The 19615-nt window shown below is 34.2% G+C and overlaps 3 protein-coding genes across 5 annotated transcripts; 2 read left to right on the forward strand and 1 right to left on the reverse strand.

Moving 5' to 3' along the window:
* Positions 1-435: 435 nt before the first annotated feature.
* On the forward strand, positions 436-1753 carry LOC111791398 (dof zinc finger protein DOF4.7-like). Of its 2 annotated transcripts, XM_087122101.1 has the most exons (2): positions 436-622; positions 1052-1753. In XM_087122101.1, the coding sequence occupies exons 1-2, from the start codon at positions 452-454 to the stop codon at positions 1538-1540; spliced, it is 660 nt and encodes a 219-aa protein (XP_086978227.1). In that variant the 5' UTR covers positions 436-451; the 3' UTR covers positions 1541-1753. The 2 variants fall into 2 exon arrangements, with proteins under 2 accessions (XP_086978227.1, XP_023528487.2); XM_023672719.2 differs by lacking the exon at positions 436-622 and having other exon boundaries at positions 752-1753.
* A 3590-nt stretch (positions 1754-5343) lies between these two features.
* On the forward strand, positions 5344-16897 carry LOC111791016 (uncharacterized). 2 transcript variants are annotated; one of them, XM_023672187.2, is made up of 12 exons: positions 5344-5846; positions 7872-8098; positions 11194-11261; positions 11477-11548; positions 11747-12096; positions 12320-12388; positions 12700-12788; positions 13453-15408; positions 15493-15570; positions 15896-16007; positions 16296-16346; positions 16451-16897. In XM_023672187.2, exons 1-12 carry the CDS (start codon positions 5481-5483, stop codon positions 16499-16501), a joined length of 3489 nt encoding a protein of 1162 aa, XP_023527955.2. In that variant the 5' UTR covers positions 5344-5480; the 3' UTR covers positions 16502-16897. The 2 variants fall into 2 exon arrangements, with proteins under 2 accessions (XP_023527955.2, XP_023527956.2); XM_023672188.2 differs by having other exon boundaries at positions 5702-5841.
* Positions 16898-17458: 561 nt separating this feature from the next.
* On the reverse strand, positions 17459-19404 carry LOC111791835 (large ribosomal subunit protein eL28y). Its single transcript, XM_023673330.2, has 4 exons — positions 19266-19404; positions 18965-19124; positions 17960-18123; positions 17459-17835 (listed from the first exon to the last, which is right to left on the reverse strand). The coding sequence occupies exons 2-4, from the start codon at positions 19110-19112 to the stop codon at positions 17695-17697; spliced, it is 453 nt and encodes a 150-aa protein (XP_023529098.1). The 5' UTR covers positions 19113-19124; positions 19266-19404; the 3' UTR covers positions 17459-17694.
* Between the last annotated feature and the right edge of the window lie 211 nt (positions 19405-19615).

Below are 19615 nucleotides of genomic sequence, written 5' to 3' on the forward strand. Positions count from 1 at the left end.
TTTTTTTTCATTTATTTAACTATAGTTGTTATTATTTTATAATGTTAAATCAGTGAAAAATCTTTTAATTCTTTTAACATAATTTTTCAACAAGAATTCAAATTCTTTTTAAATAATTATTCACATTATCAATTATGTACCCATCCACCATATTTTTAGTACTGAATAAATTTTCAAGCTTATATATTAAAATTAATTTAAGTAAAAAAAAGTTATTTAAATAAAGAAATTAAGCTGAATTTAAATAAATAGTAGCTATTTTTAATAATTATAATTAATTACAATACTAAAGTCAAATTATTATTATTTTTTTAGTTACTTTTTAATAAACAATTATGGGTATCAGTTGGACTGTGTAGAACAAACAAGCTTAGAGAGAGAATAATAATAATAATAATAATAATAAAAGAAAAAAAAAATTAAGATCTTTAAATTCTTCATCTCTTTATATATGTCGACTGGTCGTCTCTTTCACGCGGATAACTCAACAAATCTGCTACTCGCCGTGAAAGTTCCCGTCGCCGTCGCCGGCAACTGTCCCTTTTCCGACATTCCGACAAAACTCCACCAAAAAAAAAAAAAAAAAAAAAGAACCAGTTCAGATTTTTGTGCTTTTTCTTCTGTAAAACTGCATGTTTTTTTGATTGATTTGCTTTTTAGAAGCCATGAAAGCTACGGCTTGAAGCTTTTATCCAACTTTTGTGGGTTTTTTTTTTGCTCTGTTTTGGTCTCTGTTTTTTCTTACAACTAAAAACACTTTTTGTCTTCAAAATCTCGAAACCCTTTTTTCTGTTCATCATCTTAGATCATCGAAGCTTCTTATTGGTAATCGAATCTGATTTTCTCAGAAGAATTTTCTCGGAAGAATTTTCTTCGGGAAAGTTTTGAGTTTCTGCTCTGTTTTTCTTCTCTGGGTATTCGAACAATGCAAGACCTGTCAATGTTTCAGCCGATTAAACCCCAATTTCCCGAACAAGAGCAGCTTAAATGCCCTCGTTGTGATTCTACCAACACCAAATTTTGCTATTACAATAACTACAATCTTTCTCAGCCTCGTCATTTCTGTAAGAATTGCCGTCGGTACTGGACTAAAGGCGGCGCTCTTCGGAACATCCCTGTCGGCGGCGGAACCCGGAAGAACTCCAAGCGTCCGGCGGTAGCTACTGTTAAACGGCCGCCGTCTTCCTCATCTTCGTCTTCTTCGACCTTGACGAATTCGAACCCGATCCGGGGTTACGGCGGCGGGTTGGATATTCCGGGGAGCTTGAGTTCATTACTGGTGTCGAATGGGCAATTTGAGAATCTTTTGGAGGGTGTCGATCCTAATCAATCGGAGATGAAAGTGGTGGAATCGGGTGAATTTTCAGAGAATTTGGATTCTGGGGGTGGCCGGAAATCTGCAGCGGAGGAACAGAACACCGGCATGCCGGGAAATTATTTGGGTGTTCTGCAGAACAGCGATTCTAGTTGTTGGACCGGCGGCGGGAGTAATGGGTGGCCTGATCTTGCCATTTTCACACCAGGGTCAAGTTATCAGTAAACAGAGATGAAAACAGAGAAGAAAAATCCGCCATTGTTGATGGAATTAAGCTTCTGTCTGGTGCTGATTATGGAAAATTAGAATCATGTGGTTAGATGAAGAAGAAGGTGTTCTTGTCCTTTTTTTTTTTTTTAATTTTGTTACATTTTCTTATTTTTGAATTTTGCTACTTCAATTAATTAATATATATAATCCTAAATATTTTAATTTTAATGGAATAATTTTTTTTAATTAAAAATGATGAAAATATGGTATGTATTTTCATTATCCTAAAAATTTATTGCTGGCTCTTGTCTATGCTTTTGGGTAGTTGGTTTAGATTGTAGTTTACCAAAATAGGATTAGTATTTAAAATTTTATGATATTTTTGCTATCTAACTTTATTGATCTTGTAAATATTTAATATTTAAAATTTTATGATATTTTTGCTATTAATATAAATTGTGTCGCAAATAAATATAATTTTTAAATAATTAAAAAAAGAATAAATTGACGATCCGAGGATTTAGAGGAGTTGGATTGTGAGTTTTATTCGGGTTACTCGAGTTATCAATCTAAGAAATTTCAGATTGGTCAAAAAGATTTTTATAATCTAAACCCGTGTATATTTCTTCTAATACTTATTTAATTTTTAAATGTTTGGATTATTACTAATTACGATGAATTAGATTAGGTTAATTTTAGTTGAGTTTTGAATTCTTTGTTAATGGTCCCAAAAATAATGTTTTTTAATGAGAAGTTTGGATAAATTGTTGTTACCAAATGAGGTGGCAATGGGTGACCAATCAGAGTGGGACAGATAAGGTTGTTTGCTTTTCTTTTTGCTTGCATTATCCATTTTGTCCTTACCATCTTCTTGCATTTAATTTCCATTTTTATTATTTTCCTAAATTTTCAAATTTGCTCAATTTTTTGTTTAATAAATTATCCTTTTATATATATATATATATATATATATATATATATATATATATATATATATATATATATTTTTAAAATACCAACCTACGGGTGAGTGGAAAGGAAAAAACGCTCTTAAATGTTTCTAACCCAGTAATTATAAGATTAAATTGAATGTTTTAAAATTATATGTAGGTAAATTTTTCGATTGTTCAAAAATGTTTTTGAATGTTTCTAATTGATTTGAAATTCAATCGAATTGTTTAGAACTTTGATGTGATATTCTTGAGCCAAAAGAGTTGAATCGCAACCCTGTTCATAATTCCCATCTTCTTGATGTGCTTCCTCTTTGTTTCGTGGTCCACAAGAACATCATTTTCAAAATTTTGAATTCTTCTTCGATTTTCATTCAAAATATCTCGTATTGTCACACGTGTCTTAGTTTTAATACACGGAAGAATCTCTTATAACCTAATTAGAATCTCGATTCTTATTTAAGTTCGTTATTTACTTTTTTCCAATATACACATGTTTAAAGATTATGATTCGTTAAAAGTTTGTATTTTTTTTAAAGAACATAATTTTTATAAACATTGGAAATATTCCTCGTTATGCGTATAATTTTGACCGAGACTTGTTTTGAGTTCACTCAGCCATATCAAATTCTCTTAACGCTCGAGTTGGAGTTTTTTGCTACCCGTATTAAATAAAACACGTTGAGCTAACTCTTTTTCATGTAAAAACATACTTTATTTAGTTTGGAAAAATCATACGAAAAGAAGTAAGATCCAATTCCATATGGTTCAAAAATATATTCTCCTAACGTTTTAATTTTTTTTTTAAACTTATATTAATATAATTAAATATACCAAGTTGAAGTTTGACTTTGGGTTTAGTATTTCAACCTTTGTCCCAAATTTGGCTTACAAGTTGATAAGTTTGAGCTAGAAAGCTACCATTTGTAGGCGTAGACTTTTGTTTTGTGGTGTTTGTGCCTTTTTTATTTTGAATTTTTGGTCCCAATTAATGTCATATTTGACTTTAATTATTTAAATTAAATTTCACGTTTAAAAGATTAGATCTTCTCGAACTCTCTTGTATCATAAATTTATTAATATATTGAATACTAAATTTAATTTTTAAAAATTTTGTTAGAACCGTAGACATGTCAATTTGTAACATGATTATTAAAGTATGAAATAATTAATTATTAAGAATATCGAAATAAAGGAGTAATTTATGTTGTTGACCGACAATAGCAATGTTCATATGACTATATATCACACAATAATAAAATTTTAATTATTTATCATTAATCTTTTTTATATATCGGGAGTGTCTAGACTAGCAGAGTTTAACTATTTGCACGAGACAACCGTCTAATTCATCAAATCTCTTGACAATAACTAATAAATTACTTGCTTGGTGATAGTCGAGAAATACACTATGATCTCGAAATAAATATTTCACCCACCCATGAAATCATTAAAGAATAAGCATTTCGAATCTAGCTAGATTGAATCCTTTCCCCGAGGTTCTATTTAATAAGGATCGAAATAATTTTTTTTTTTCTAAATTTGAAACAATATATTTTAATATGTTTTATTTAAATCATATTTAAATATTTTAAATTATCGAACTAATTTAAACATTTAAATTTTAAATACTTTATTATATAATAAATATTTTTTCTTTTATGTACTTAGTATAATAAATATTAATTTCAACCTTTTAAATTAAAATATTTTTTCCTTTTATATTTAATTTATAATATATATCAAATTTGAATTTGATTTATTTTTAATTATTAATTTAGTACTTGTATATATCAAATATTAAATAAATTCATGAAAACAAGACAATATATAAATTTATTTCCATAATTTATAGAGAAATGCTAATATCTTTTTTTTTTTTGGAAAATCAACCATAAATTAAAAAATAAAACTATTTTTTTTTAAATACAAGAACTAAAATTCAACATTTAAAAATACAAAAACTAATGAATTAAAATGTTACTTTAAATAATTTTGAGGGATTTTAAAAATGTAATTTAAGTTAAATTACAAGATTAACCTTTTTTTTTAAATTGTCTAGGTATTTAAAATTTAAAAAATACTTCATAAATTTTCAAAGTTTTTAATCCAAGTGTAATAAATATCTAAAGAAAAAACTAAAATATATATATAAAAAATGAGGAGTATTAATAAATACAATAAAGGTTGTTCTCCTCTTTTCAAATTTTAAATTACATTATGACCCTCAATTTTCAACATCATCAATGCCTAAATATAGACTACTACTAGCTTTATGTTATAGTTTGTAATGAAAGGAATGTGACATTTTTATAAATAATACTAAAAAAAAAATAAAGATTTAACAAAATAAATATTGCTATAACTCGAGCAACCTTGCACACAAGTTCATATTTTAGGACACGATTCATATCACATATATACTCGGCTAATCTTGCACGCTGACACATATCGTTAGGGCACGACCTTAGTAGAATCAGATACATACAAGGAGTGACTCCATATGTGTGCACACATCAGGTAGGACACGATCTTCGTAGAATCTCATGATATACGTGCAATGAGTGACCTTACAATTATTAGGACACAACTCTATTGTAATTATATCATATATATGCAACGAGCGATTGAACAGTCGTTAGAATGTAAAGCTACAATAATCACGTCATATACATGTAAGGAGTGACCTTGCAACCATTAGGGCAGGATCCTAACCATAATACATCATATATCGTGTCTCCATGGGCCGTATGGGCTTCATAGACAGGCCCATGGATCCGAAATACGGGCTAAGAGCTACTGTAATTGCAGAAAAGACCCCAGAATTTGTTGTAATTAAAGAGAAGACCCCAGAATTTGTTGAAATTAAAGAGAAGACCCAAACAGAATACGCAAATGTGTGCCAAATTGGTCAACAGAGGCACTTGAAAGTGTACCTGCGTTGCTTCTGGGTCCCGGAAGCTGGTTCGACCATCTTCCGTCGTCTTCATCTCTCTTCCATTACAATGTATGGTGGCCCGTCAAAGCTCGGCCGAGCCGGCGCCGGCGCCGGCCGGGGAACGGTCGGAAAGCGGCCACACTCCTCTTTTCCCCTGCCACCTTCTCACCGGCCTTCCGGCCGTGTCTCTCTTGGTGGCAGTGGCGCCGGTTCTGTCACCAATCCTCGGAATCGAACCACCACCGCAACGAAAGCGTTAGCGCCTCAGTCCGTCGAGGAGACTTTCAGTCTTGTTCCTGGAAACAACCCGTTGACTTTTTCCATGACAATTTGGTTGGCTCCGGACTTAATTGATGAGATCAAGCGGGTTGAGGCGCAAGGCGGGACTCCGAGGATTAAGTTTGATGCGAATGGCAAGAATTCTAGTGGTAATGTAAGTTCTTTTTCTTTTTCTTTTATAGTACTTGTTCTTTACTCTAGTCATCCACATCATCCGAAAATGAAGATTTTTATGCTGGAGTATGTTAATTTTGTAATTCTCGAGTGTGGTATTTTTAGATTATCTGAACTTGTGTTGAGTACTTAAAACTACGCTGTCCGGTATGCGCACAAGTAGAATACTGCAAGGTCTTGTTTGAGTAGCAACATGGATAACTGTGTAAGTAAGTACTTGGTTGAAAAATATCAGTAGGAATACTTCCTCAGATTATATCATCTGTGTTTCTATGTGTTCTTGATGCATATATAGTTTTTAGAAGGGCATACTGGCGTTCGTGTTCCACCTGACAATTGGAGCATGGCTATCAAAACTTTTCCAAGCTGATGATCTACACTTGATAATACTTGCTCCACTTGTAGTCTAAAATTTGTGCTTATTTTTCTCTCTCATTTTGGTAGACATGATAATTTAATGAATAAAGGAAGTGCTACCACCACTGATGAAGCCTTGGTTTTAGTCTTACAATTTGCACAGCATTCTTATAAAGAAAATGCAATTTATGATGGATGTGGGGAGAATTTTATAGGAAGTAGAGTGAGAGAGACAAGTTGAAGGGGGTAACTCTTGTTCTCTTCCTGCTTATTTGGGAGGCCTTATCTTCATAAAATTGCTATCTCAAGGAACTGTTGAAATTCCCTATCAACCAGGAGTTATTTATTTATTTCATTATTTTTTTTAAAATATTACTTTAGGTTGATAAATTCTTGGTATAGTTTGAAAAGACTTCCAATAGGTTGGTTAATATCCTTGATATATTTAAGCGTGATACCAATAGGAGGAAGAGTAAATGTCCTATTGTGATTCTTGTGGGAAAACATAGGGAGGGGTGGTCAGTGGTTCTTTCAATCCAGTACCCCAAAATTTGTGGCAACCTGAATACTAAATGTATGAACAAGTTAAAAGTAGTGGGGTTTAGGAAAAAGCTGTTCTCTTCTATTTTCTTCCAAAATCTCTCTTTCTTAATTATTAAATACCAAGAAAGAGAGATGTTAATTTTTGCTGATGGTCTGGATGGGATAGCATAGAGAAGGGAAGGCCTTCTGATGAAGAGGAGGTTCTAAGGATTACAAAAGATCAGCGGAAGAAATAGTTGTTGGGTCCAAATGGCTTTGCCATTTGAATTCTTAAAAAGTTGTTGGAACACCGTCAGAAGTGAACTCATGGTAGCGTTCCAAGATTCTTGTGAGAATCAGGTGTCCATTTATGGTTTCAATTGAATTGCTTGTAGAATCTTGAACACTAGAGTTTTGAGTATTAAGAGAGAAACATCTTTCCAATCATTATGGAAATCTCATATTCCAATCCTTCCTAAATTTGAGAATATGAGGCTGCTTCATCAAGATTTCATTTTGTCACTAGAACAGAATAGATGGGCGTAACCTATTAGGATGGCTAGGGCCTAGGCCAAGGGTTGAAAATGAAATAGAAAAGATGTAAGGCCTTGTTTGGATTGTATATTCTTGGTTTCTTTATTTTATTAAACCCTCTATGATCTACCCTTTTTTCTTGAATATCCCGGTTCTTCTTTTTGTTCCTATGTTTATGTGAAAATGGGAAGAAATAGATCATGCACCTTACTTGCGAAGTGCTAAGCTGTTTTCATTTTGTCAATTAATTTGTACTGTACAAAAATATCTCTTTTTAGAGCACTTACTAGGATTCTCATTTTGCATTTCAGGAAAATGATTTTTTTTTAAATTCATTATTGGAAATAGTCTACATCTCTATAGGAAACTCTTCAAGGAGGAGATCTGATCCCATTCAAAAAATGAGGAAATCATTTTAAGGCTTTCCAAGCCTTGTACAGTTAAAGAAAGGAATATATATAAAATTGCAAGTTTCTGTCAGTCGATTGCTACAATCATACATGCACCTTATGATCTATTTTCTACTTCTCTGTTTGAAGCTATTTTATGAGGTCTTTGGCAATTTAAGATTGTTGTCGAACTCAAACAACAGGTGATTGATGTTGGTGGGAAAGAGTTTAGGTTCACATGGTCACGTGAAGTTGGCGATCTGTGTGACATATATGAAGAACGTAAAAGTGGTGAAGATGGAAGTGGTTTGCTTATTGAATCAGGCAATGCTTGGAGAAAAGTAAATGTGCAGCGTATCTTGGACGAATCAACTACAAACCATGTTAAGAAGTTGTCTGAAGAAGCTGACCGTAAAGCTAAGGCCCGTAGGTATGCAATCCTGTATTGAGAGTGTTTATTGCTTCTCCAGCTTTTGGCAATTAGCACATCTGACCTTACTGCATTCTGGCCTTTTCAATTTATAGATTACCTAAAAACTTCATGCATTTTTATAAAACTAAATGGGGTTAGTTTATGTGCTTACCTTCATTCTCACACACTTAATAGTTTTGGCACCATTACATGAACTATAATTTACGACTGCAAAGAAAATCACTAACATATATGCAATTACCTAGTAAGTTTATCAGACTTCTGTTGCATATAATTAGATGAGTTAGGAGGTTCGTGGATGAGATTTTTCAGTGTATCTTGGGAGATACCAAACCTCTCAAAGAGCTTTTATTTATTTTGTCAATTTTGATACAAATCAAATTATATTTTTCAACTTCTTATCAAATTGGTGTCAATTTTAAAATTTACAAAAGGAATACAAGCTTCCAACCTTTTTGAGAGGCCTGGTTCTACCCAAATTCCCCCAAAGATTTCCTCCCCGAACTTCCTAATTCTCTCTATTAATACAATAGCTTAACTCTAAGAAATTACCATATAATTACAAACATGCCACTGCTAATAACATATCCTTATTAACATTCATAACAAAATGATTATTAGATTAATTTTGAAGTTACTTTTTATGATATTAGGTTTAATTGAGACTTCTTTTTTAGAATAAGAAACAAAATTTCAAGAAGGTAAAAGGCAAATAAAATTCAAAGAGTTTGAGAAAAACTCGTCAATTAGCTATCATCATAGAATTAGGAATATTACAAAAAGACTAGAATGAAAGCCCAGTTTCCCTTCTTGGTTTGCAAGGTTTAAGGCTTAGGGCTGTCACTTTTTTTGTCTAATTAATATACCTTTTGTTTCTTATCAAAACAAAGAAAAAAAAAAAAAAAAAGTCCAAGGCTGGGTGTGGAAAATATTTGCTTTTGGGAAGATACTTGGATGATCAGGATCCTCTGAAGCTTTGATTTCTTGATATTTTTGTTGTCTTGTGCAAAGAGTGCCACGATCTCTGATTGTTGGGTTAATAGTAGTCAAGCTGAGACTTGGGATCTAGAAGAGGTGTTTTTGATAGAGAGCTTCACAACTGGGTTCCCCTTGTAGAGAAGATCAGCTCATTTCATCTTGGGGAGGGAGTGGATCGAATTCTGTAGTCTATGGACGGTTTGAAGAGGTATTCTAGTAACTTGGCTTTCTAAACCTCTCTGCAAAACCCACCCAGTTTAACATTGGCCTAACTAGTATGATTTGGAAGCACAAATTCCTTGAGGAAGTCGAGATCTTCCAAGGTTTTTGGCCTTTAGGAGCCTTAATGTGGATGATAGACTTCAAAGGAAGTTCAGGAATCGGTCTCTTTCTCATTCAAGTGCAGGCTTTTTTGATGGTGGGGAGGACTTTGAACACCTCTTCATCCATTGTAATTTTTCTTATAAATCATGGAGTTACTTGTTTGGCATTTTGTCATCTCTACTTTCTGCCTAGGAGTGTAGATGATTGGAAGCCCTAAATGCTTGAAATTTTATGGGAAAAGCCAAACTGTTGGGAGTTGTGCTTCTCGGTCTCGTTTGTGGTTACGTTTGGGTATCTTTTGCGATCTTGTCCGAAAGATGGTGTCGTGGTGGATATCTTTACATACAAAATTCTTTCGTATTACGGCCTCTTGATAATTATTAACGACTGGAAGTCTCTGTAGAGTTTGGGAGGGGTTCCCCCTGCCCTCTGCCCTGAGGTTGATCTTGTTCTTTTTTTATATAAAATATATTCTCTCTCTTTTTTTTTTTTTTTTTTTTTTTTTTTTTTTTTAAGGCCCACCCAAGAAGAGGCCACAAAGACCACAGAACCTCAAACTTATCCCCACATGAACCTAATGCCTTCGAAAATCATTTTGTTTCTCTCCAAGAAAATCCTTCTGACTAGAAATGGAGTACTGCAAGATGTAATCCATTTGGTAGGTGTAGCTTCCTCTCTGTATAACTTCATTGGCGTCAACAACTTGAAGACCTTAAACTTTTTAGGGAGTCTAGATTTCCATTCTTTTCGCTCAACTCTTGTGAAATGAAAGTCTCGGTAGCAGCTAGCAGGAAGAGAGAACTAACAGAGGAGGAACTGCAGGACTTGTTCTCAAAATTCTTTAAGGTTTTGAGAAGGTTTGCAGTCAAATGATGCCCACTCTCAATTTCTCTGTCCATAATTTAACTTATGAACCAAATATCCCAACAAAGTGAACCTTCATTCTACACTAGCTATCTTTCCAAACATCTCGGGTCCGTGAAGTTACCTAAAGGTGATGTATTGCTTGAAAATAGGGACTAACGTTGCAATATGGCTCCAAAGTTTTTTTTCCTGAGGAGTAGGGGCAAGAAGTTTTAGTGCATTATCTAAATAATACCTACCTTACTTACTAACAATGAAATTCTTCCAAAGGGAGTACAGTGCTCTAGGAATCTCCACTACATCCCACGAAAAGCCCTGTTTTTCTGTTTTACATCTGCCATGTCAAGCCTCCTCAAGACAAACAAATAAAATCAATGGAGTAATTGGCACACAGAATCTGACATGAGTACGGACAATATAAATGAATTTATAATCATACACATGATTTTTTTTTTAAAATTTTGTTCAGAATGGAACTGCTTCATGCTTTTGTTTCTGATATAACATAGCTACAGATGACTTTCATGCTATTTTTCTAAACTAAATTTGGACATGAAACTATAGCGTAATCTTTTGTTTGGCATACTGGAATGCTCTTGAATTAAAATTTTATTTGGCCTGTGGATGTTTCACCGTTCTTCTAAGCCATGATTTAGTTATATTTGATAGTTTAATGATAATATTAGGATCAGCTTCTTTTATAATATTCGTCCTCCCACTCAAACAAAAATACAGAAAGAAAAAAAAAAAGGCTTTTGATGATTGAGATGTAGCACTGAAAGTTTGTGAAACCTTTAACTTTTGTGTAAACGACTTCTAAACTGTAGAGAGGTTCTGTTTGTTGTTATAGAGCTATCCGTGATGATGTTTAGTATTATCTTCAGCTCTTACACATTCATGCACATATCTTGTGTTTCTGGCTGCAGATCTATTGTCTTAGAACCTGGGAATCCATCTATGAAGAATCAAATAAAGCAATTGGCTGCTGCCGAAGGTATGCATTTTTTGAAGATTTGTTTAGTGGGTAAATTCTATTATTTTATTCTTGACATGAACAGGAGGTTAATTCATTCTTATACCTGGTAAAGTGGTCTTGTCAACCTGCCTTAATATTATTTATTTATTTATTTTGTTATCTAATTGAATTCTGCAAAAACTGAACCTTCTATGTTGAGGTCAAATCTCTACTAACACCTTGCTTGCTTGCAGCTAATCCATGGAGGCATTATAAGAATAAGAAAGAGCCTCCCTTTAAAAAGCAAAAAAATGAACTGTCTCAAGGTGACTGTCTGTGTACACATGAAGTTTTTTCTTCATTTTCTTTTTGCTTGTCTAGATGCTTTATTCTTCCTCTTTTGACATAAGTTTTTTCTCCCTTTTCAAGTGCTTTCTTTCTCTTTGACATATACCATGTCTCCTGATGGACATTAATGTCAATCAACCCTAGTAGTGCAGTACTAACGTAAGATGTCATTGCAGTCGGGCCTACAAAATCTACATATAAACCTGGCATGTCATCGATACCTGCTTCGAAGGATAGGCTATCACATTCACCTATTCCATCTCCGCCTGAGCAAACTGGTGCTCCAGTATCTCAATTTGGATCTGCAATTACCACTAAGACTCGTATTATTGCAGAAGATATTAGACCTCGACTACCTGCCAAGATTAATGCTGCTGCTGGCAGCGAGAAGGAAATCCCGACCAGAGCTGCAAAAAGAGTACATGAAACATCAGGACAGGAAGGGAATAGTGGAATTAGACCAACAGACTTGCAAGGAATGTTGTATACTTTACTCTTGGAGAATCCCAAGGGGATGAGTTTGAAGGTACACAAAAATAAATAGGTGACTACCATAGGTAGGAACTTAGGATGTTATTTTTCATCTACCTTAATTGAAGTATTGATTCCTAATAGGAAAATAGTGTTGGATGTTTCCTGTTCATGGTTTGTTTGTTCCCTAAAACAAGTTTATCCGTTATATTCTAAACGTAAGGCTTTTACTGTTTTCTACTTCTCTCTCAAATGGTAATTCTTGTCACCCCTCGTAGGCCTTGGAGAGAGCTGTTGGCGATAAAATCCCAAATGCTGTAAAAAAGATCGAGCCAATCATCAAAAGAGTAAGTGATGTAGATGTTGAATTAATAGAAATAATGCATAATCTACTAGATTAATGTTTATTCAGTTATTTCAATATTTCTCTCAACAGTCCTGCATATGCTGTCTTGAATAGTACTTCAATTAAAAGGATTCAACAACTGAACTATCAATTTAAACGGGAAAAAATGAATTAACCTTTTCCTTTTGAACTTATAATAGATTGATTGTGCTTCTGAAATCTTCCGATATTCTAGTAGTTGTTCTGAATTCTGATTTGTTCATACATACTGAAGTAATTGTTCTTATATTCTTGTTTAATCTTGACTGTTAGATTGCAACCTACGAAGCTCCGGGGAAATATTGTTTGAAATCAGGAGTTGAGTTGGAAGGCTCCAAAAGACTTTCATCCGAAGCTGAAAGGTACTTCAACATTTGAGGGTGATTTTATCTGGTTGACTTGAACAGTTATTTTCAAAATCTTATGTCGGGTTATTCGTTCTTGTTACCATTTTGCAAAATCTTATGTCGGGTCATCTTTTGAGAATATTACATTACATGTTGAATTCAAACCACAATTTTTATAGAGGGAGTAGAAATGTTTCACAACAACCTCAAATGCCTCATTTTTTAGAATATTACATGACATGCTGAATTCAAATTTGTCACCTCTCAGAGGAAGTAGAAATGCCTCAACTATTTCATCACTATAGTTTAGTTTTTTTAATTATCAATTAACTAAGCTCTATGAGGAAAGAAAGCGTTAGCAAATTGTTAGGTAGAATGCTTTACTGCAAGGTTTTATAATAATATTCAATGGTTAAGACATCCTTATCTCCTCTAAGAGATTGTAGGTTCAAATCTCTACGTGTTGGAATATTCTCTATACGAAAAAGAAAAGGAAAACAAAATAACTTCATGAAAAGAGTAATTACATTGGAGATTGGATAGCAGATCAAACCATAAGAAAGCTCCACCCAGTAATTTACTAGCCAGTGTTTTTGTTATACATGGATTCCTGTTTTTGATATACATGGATTGCTCGATGTTCATCTAGGAGTCTAATTCTCGTCTTGTACTTTCACAGCTCTCCTTTGGTCAGCCATCATCAAACCCCTGTACACGAAAACCTCCATGATCAAATGACTGCTCCAGAACCGCAGTTAGGAGCAAGATGTGGCATTGAATTGGAGGAAAAGGTAGAAACCTCTCAAGCTAACAAAGAATCAAATTTCTTGGAGAAAAATGGCATCCAACAGCATTCACCCCATGTTTTTGCTGAGAAAAAACTCCCTGAAAATAGTGAAGGCCAGGCAGCTAGTTCTTCTGACAATGAAAGTGACAGTGATTCTGAAAGTGATAGCAGTGATAGTGAAACTGATAGCGGGAATCGTAGTAGGAGTAGAAGCCGAAGCCCCATGGGTAGTGTGAGTAGCAGTGATAGTGAAAGTGACGCACCTTCCAATAGCAAGGAAGGTTCTGATGAGGACGTGGATATCATGACCAGTGATGATGACAAAGAATCCAAGTATAAATTGCAAGCTTCCGTACAGGGTTTCTCTACATCTCCTGGTGGGGCTGTGCAGAATATGGATGATGATGAAAAGGAAAATGGACAAGAATCTGATGCAACAATTGACATTGAGAACGATTCTTCTGATGATGAGCCAGAAGCTAAAATTGATGATCGCAGTTTACTTCCTATTGATGGTGGAAGACCTGTGGAAGGGTCAAGATCCTTTTCACCATACACTGATGAATTCCAAGAGCGCCAAGATTTTATTGGGAGTTTGTTTGAGGATAGGGAAAATACTGTTGTGGACAGTGCCAGGCACGAACAATCTGACAGCACAGATAGGATATCTAAAGGCAAGTTTAAAAGGAATTCTGATTTGGAGTGCTTTAAAGGAAATTCTGATTTTAGGCCAAAAAAAGGAAACAAAGAAACATTTTCAGAAAAAAATCGATCAGATGTTTCACAAGCAGGTTGGAGGCCCCATGATCAAAATGGAGTGAGGGCTGTAGATACAGCAGTCAGACCTGACAAGCATGGTGATATTGGACGTGGCACTAAGCACACCGAAAGGGGTGGTCATGCTGATAAAAACTTTCATGTGTTTGAAGATACATTTTATGGAAATGCTGAAAATGAAGGGACAAAGGAGAAAAAGAATTCTAGATCAGGTGGTCCAGGGGACAAACAGATGCAACCCTTTGACTCCCATCACAGTAAACCTGGTGAAATAGTTGGAAAGCTCAAAAATGGCAAAATATTTTCAAGCTCGCAGATGGGGTATCCACCAAGGGATAATAATAATAATAGAATTAGTGCAGACAGGTCTCCTGTTAATGGAAAAGGTCGAATTCTCCGAAGAGAGCTTTCAGACCTGGAGTTGGGTGAACTTCGTGAGCCTGTCGCTGAGGAAAAACCAGGTAGAAATAAATTTGAAAGAATCAATTCGTTGAAACAGTTGGGGAATAAAGAAAACACTACAGATATCTGGAGTTCAGATTTAAATAAAGAAGAATCTAATTTGAAGGCTAGTTTAGAATATGGAAAGCAGTCCTCACCCCATGTAAGTACCAAGTTTCCCAGTAATCCGGAAGTCTCAAATAAACAGAAAAATTCAGAACATATAGTTGAAGATTCGACGAGGCTTAACCACCGGTTTCTGCATTCTCATCCACAATATGATTCAAGGGTCGATCGTGTTGAAGTTGATAAGTCAGTTGACGCAAATGTAAAACCTAATCAAGGGATTGGTCCAGAAGGCTGTGGGGAAAGCAACAGAAAAACATCTGTTGGCATTTCCCAGCTGCATGATATGAAAAGAGAACAGCTTCCCTCAAAAAAAGCAGGTAAAAGACTAGCACCTTATCCATTAGCTGAAGTTACCGATGAACTAAAGAACCCAGCATCAGCTGAGCGTGAATATAGTGATCCGAAGAGGAGAGATTCTTCTTCAGACGAAAACAGTTGTTCATATTCCAAGTATGAAAAGGATGAGCCAGAGTTGAAGGGAGCCATCAAGGATTTCTCTCAGTAAGTTTCATCTATAACTCATTCATTTTCTTTTACTTTGCCATTAATGTTTGATAACTGATGAAAAAATATACTTCTTATTAGGTACAAGGATTATGTACAGGAGTATCATGATAAATATGAATCATACCTATCCTTGAACAAAATCCTAGAAAGCTACAGGTAATACAACTTCTTTTCATTCATATCCGATTCTTACCCATTACTACACGTGTCGCAGTCTGCCTGCTTTAATGTAACGACCCAAGTCCACCGTTAGCAGATATTGTTCTCTTTGGGATTTCCCTTTTGGGCTTCCCCTCAAAGTTTTTAAAACACGTCTGCTAGGGAGAGGTTTCCACACCCTTATAAAGAATGCTTCGTTATCCTCCCCGAGATGTGGGATCTCACACTTAATGTCCGGTTATTATGTTTCAAAAGTGTTCTGGTATGCTGTTACTGTAAATAAAAAATCATTATGTTTCTAAACATCGGTGGACATATGTAGGGCTGAGTTCTGCAAACTCGGAAAGGAGCTCGATTCTGCTAGAGGACAAGATTCGGAGAAATACTTTAACATCTTAGGACAGCTGAAAGAAACCTATCGGCTGTGTTCAACGGTATGGCTGCCTATCCTAGTATCTTTTCTGTAAGTTTTTTAAGTTGATAGGATTAGAAGTTTTTCACGTTCACATGTATACTTCTCCATCTTTGGGGCTTTGCAGCTTAATTCAACATTAGTAATTATTCTTGCACAAAATCTCAAGGCTCACGTGGGTTGTACTTCATGTAGGCATGGATATTTTTGTTTGCCTTCATCTGAATGCACATCAAAAAAAAAAATTTCCTCGTTATTTATATTCTTTCTTATATAATAAAGTTGACTCAAATTATGAGGTAATTTGCAGAGGCACAAGAGGTTGAAAAAGATATTCATTGTTCTCCATGAAGAGCTGAAGGTGATTAACATCAACTTACTAATCCACTTTACCATCTTACTTTTTGTAGTTCTAATTTTAATCTCTAGTTCGTTAGTTTCTTAATATGCATTATATTGTTGCAGCATCTGAAGGAAAGGCTTACAGATTTTGCACAAACTTACGCAAAAGATTAAGACTGGACGTGCCTCTATTCGAGCAATCGAACGTCAACTCAGGGTACGTCATTAAATGGTCGAGGTGAACGCAAGAACTGTATCAATGAATCCTGTGTATAAAAAGTCAGTAAATTTGTTACTTGCTACCTACTCCCCAACCCCAATATTAGGAACATGTAAATTTTTTTGCTCTCCTCTCTCCTGAAATGCATTTTATTTTGTTTAGCTAAGTAGAGAGGTTGGACTTTTGTTTTTAGTATAGCTTGGCCTCTTCCTGTTAGTCTTGCGAGGCTTCTTCTGGGTTTGGATATAATGTATTTTATAGGTTGTACAAATTTTGAATGTGTAAAAGTGTTCCAATAGCTGTGAACATTAGAGAATGTATTTTATGCTAATGTTTGGGTTTGGATATAATGGTCTTGAACATTAGAGAGGATTATGGCTATAACTTAAACGAATTAAAAAATTAATTACTAATTATTTTCAATTAAAGGAATTTAAATATTATGTAGACTTATTAAATTTTAACTAATACATTTATATTTTATATTATCTTGACAATTTCATAATTACTTTTAATTAATGTTGAGTGCAAAAGTATTTATTTATTTTTATTTGAATTGACTCATTTATTAATTTAACTATATAATAAATAATACTAAATTTAACTTATGATTACAACAAAATTATTTAACTATAATTTTTACTAACAAAAATTGTATAGACATACAATTATATTAAAATTATTAAATAACTACTAGTACTATTTTAATATTCTATATGAATGGTTTGTATTTATTAATTATCCTGCCATGTCTAAATGCATCCATTAATTATCACATAAATCTAAATCATAGACATAAATCTCATATACTAATTGAAATCAACTAATTAAAAAAAAAAAAAAAACATAACACCAACACAAGATTTGGGGTTTTTCCAAGTGCTTGATTATCCCTACCGGACCATGAGATATCCTAGAAATTTTCAACTGCAATTAAAACAACATATAACCAAAACAAAGTCACAAGGTTACCTGACAAGTTCACCACAGCATGAAAATAAGCATATAATAATAATGCAAAACATAGCAAAACATCTGTCTCCAGACTACTCTTCAGATTCAAAACTGTGCACTAAGTTGGCATTCCAACAGAAAACACAATGGCAAACGCAACATCTCATTTTTTCATTCTCTTAATTCTCACTTCCTACTTCCTTCCACCTGATTTCAACGCTTGTCTGTTCCTCTTCTTGACCCCGGACTTAGCAACCTTTAGGCTCCTGTTCACAGCGCTCAATCTTGCTAGGGCAGCCTTCTTCAGATCTGGCCTGTAGTAGTTATCTGCAACCTGCATACCATTGGGGGGTGGAAGGGTTGTTAATGCAACTGTTCCAACTGCATAAACTACGTTTGATAGGAAAAAGTACTTGAGATAATTAAGTTCGCTACTAAAATGCCTGAACTTAAAGTACCTGGTTTGTTACAGCTTTGGCCATCTTACTGAACTCTTTCTTCAACAGAGATTTATGAAGCAATGAAGAAGGTTTGTTCTGTTTCTTGCTCTTGGTTGTTGCAAGCAAAACGGACTGATCTTTGCCTCCAGGTTGAATTGTAACAGTTTTCTTGTTGGCCAAGCCTAAAACAGAAGAATCATAATGAACCTCTATGCATAAACTGAACTCACTATTTGTAATGTTATCATCAATCTAACAAAAAAGAAAAGAAAGGAAATTGAAACTTCTCTCACCACTACTACTAAACTAATAGCTCTAAAACAAATTCAAATGTTACTCAACATCAAATATATAAGATAAATAAACTTTACTGTTCAAAGAAAGAACAAAACCAAGCATTCAAATACTCGAACATATTTTTACAAGTGCTCACAAATTAGCAATGGGAGGATTTAGTCAAGGAAACTGTAGAATCAAATGTCAAGCATGTAATCCCAAGAACTGAATAATGTCTCGAACACATAAACAAAAGAACAAATGAAATAACCAAACCATTAGTTGAACAGGCACAATGACCATTCACTCATTTCTATTTAAATGCACGGCGGATGCTGTAGTAACCGGGATGATAATTGAAACAATTTCACATTGCTTACATAGCATGAATCAAGTATGCTGGCCCCTATCCATCCAAATCCAGAATACATGAAGCGCATACACACATTTATCCAGATAACCGCCAACTGGCCAGAGGATCCAGATTCCAAACAATAAACCAAGCATCTTTCCGGTCATTTGTAGTACTTCAGGGAATCAAAGGAGACAACACTCAATTTATTTAAATTTCCACAACTAAATAGTACCAAACAATCATAAACAAACCTCCAAATGACAACATAATATACTCGTGATCCTACCTCTAAATCGACTCGACAATCAAGCAAAATTCTTCAAACTTAGTCCTCTAGATTTCCTTTAAAATGGAAAAAAATGGCTCATTAATCAGAGAATTAGACGACATACCAGAATGCTTGTAGGAGTTCAGATTGTATAAATTGTTGGACTCTTTGCTGAACTGAACGCCAGCTGTTCCCCTTCCAAACTCCTTCACCAAAAACGAGTTGTTCCTCTTCACAATCTCCCAAACCAGTTGTCCTGAAACCGCCGCCATCTCCTTCTCTGCCTGCAACGCGATAGAAACATATCAAAGAAAAACCTTCGAAGTGAGTCTAGCTTGAGTAAAACATACATATGCGCCAGAACACAAAAAAAAAAAAAAAAAAAAAAAAACATTGAAACTAAATCGTTGAGAGAAATACAAGACCTGATCTGTTTTAGGGTTTTGTCTCACAGACGCTCCGATGGGCAACAAATGGGGCGTAATGCGTAAGGAGTTTCGTACCTTTTATACTAAACCCTAATTACCCGGAACTTCAATGGGCTTAGGTTTAGGGCATCCATCATATTTCCATTTCTTATTTCTATAAAATTAAAATATTAAAAATTTAATTAATATAAATCTAAAGTTTATTTTTCATTTTTCATTTTTTTTTATTTTTTATTTTTTAGATTATAGTTAAAGGACCAAATAGATTCAATATTATTCAAATATTTACCTTTTTGTAAAAGAAAAAAAAATCAAAATTGAATAACTTGAAAAATACAATTATTTAT

Source organism: Cucurbita pepo, chromosome 3 (assembly GCF_057944985.1).
Source record: "Cucurbita pepo subsp. pepo isolate OVF chromosome 3, ASM5794498v1, whole genome shotgun sequence".
Classification (NCBI taxonomy): Eukaryota; Viridiplantae; Streptophyta; class Magnoliopsida; order Cucurbitales; family Cucurbitaceae; genus Cucurbita; species Cucurbita pepo.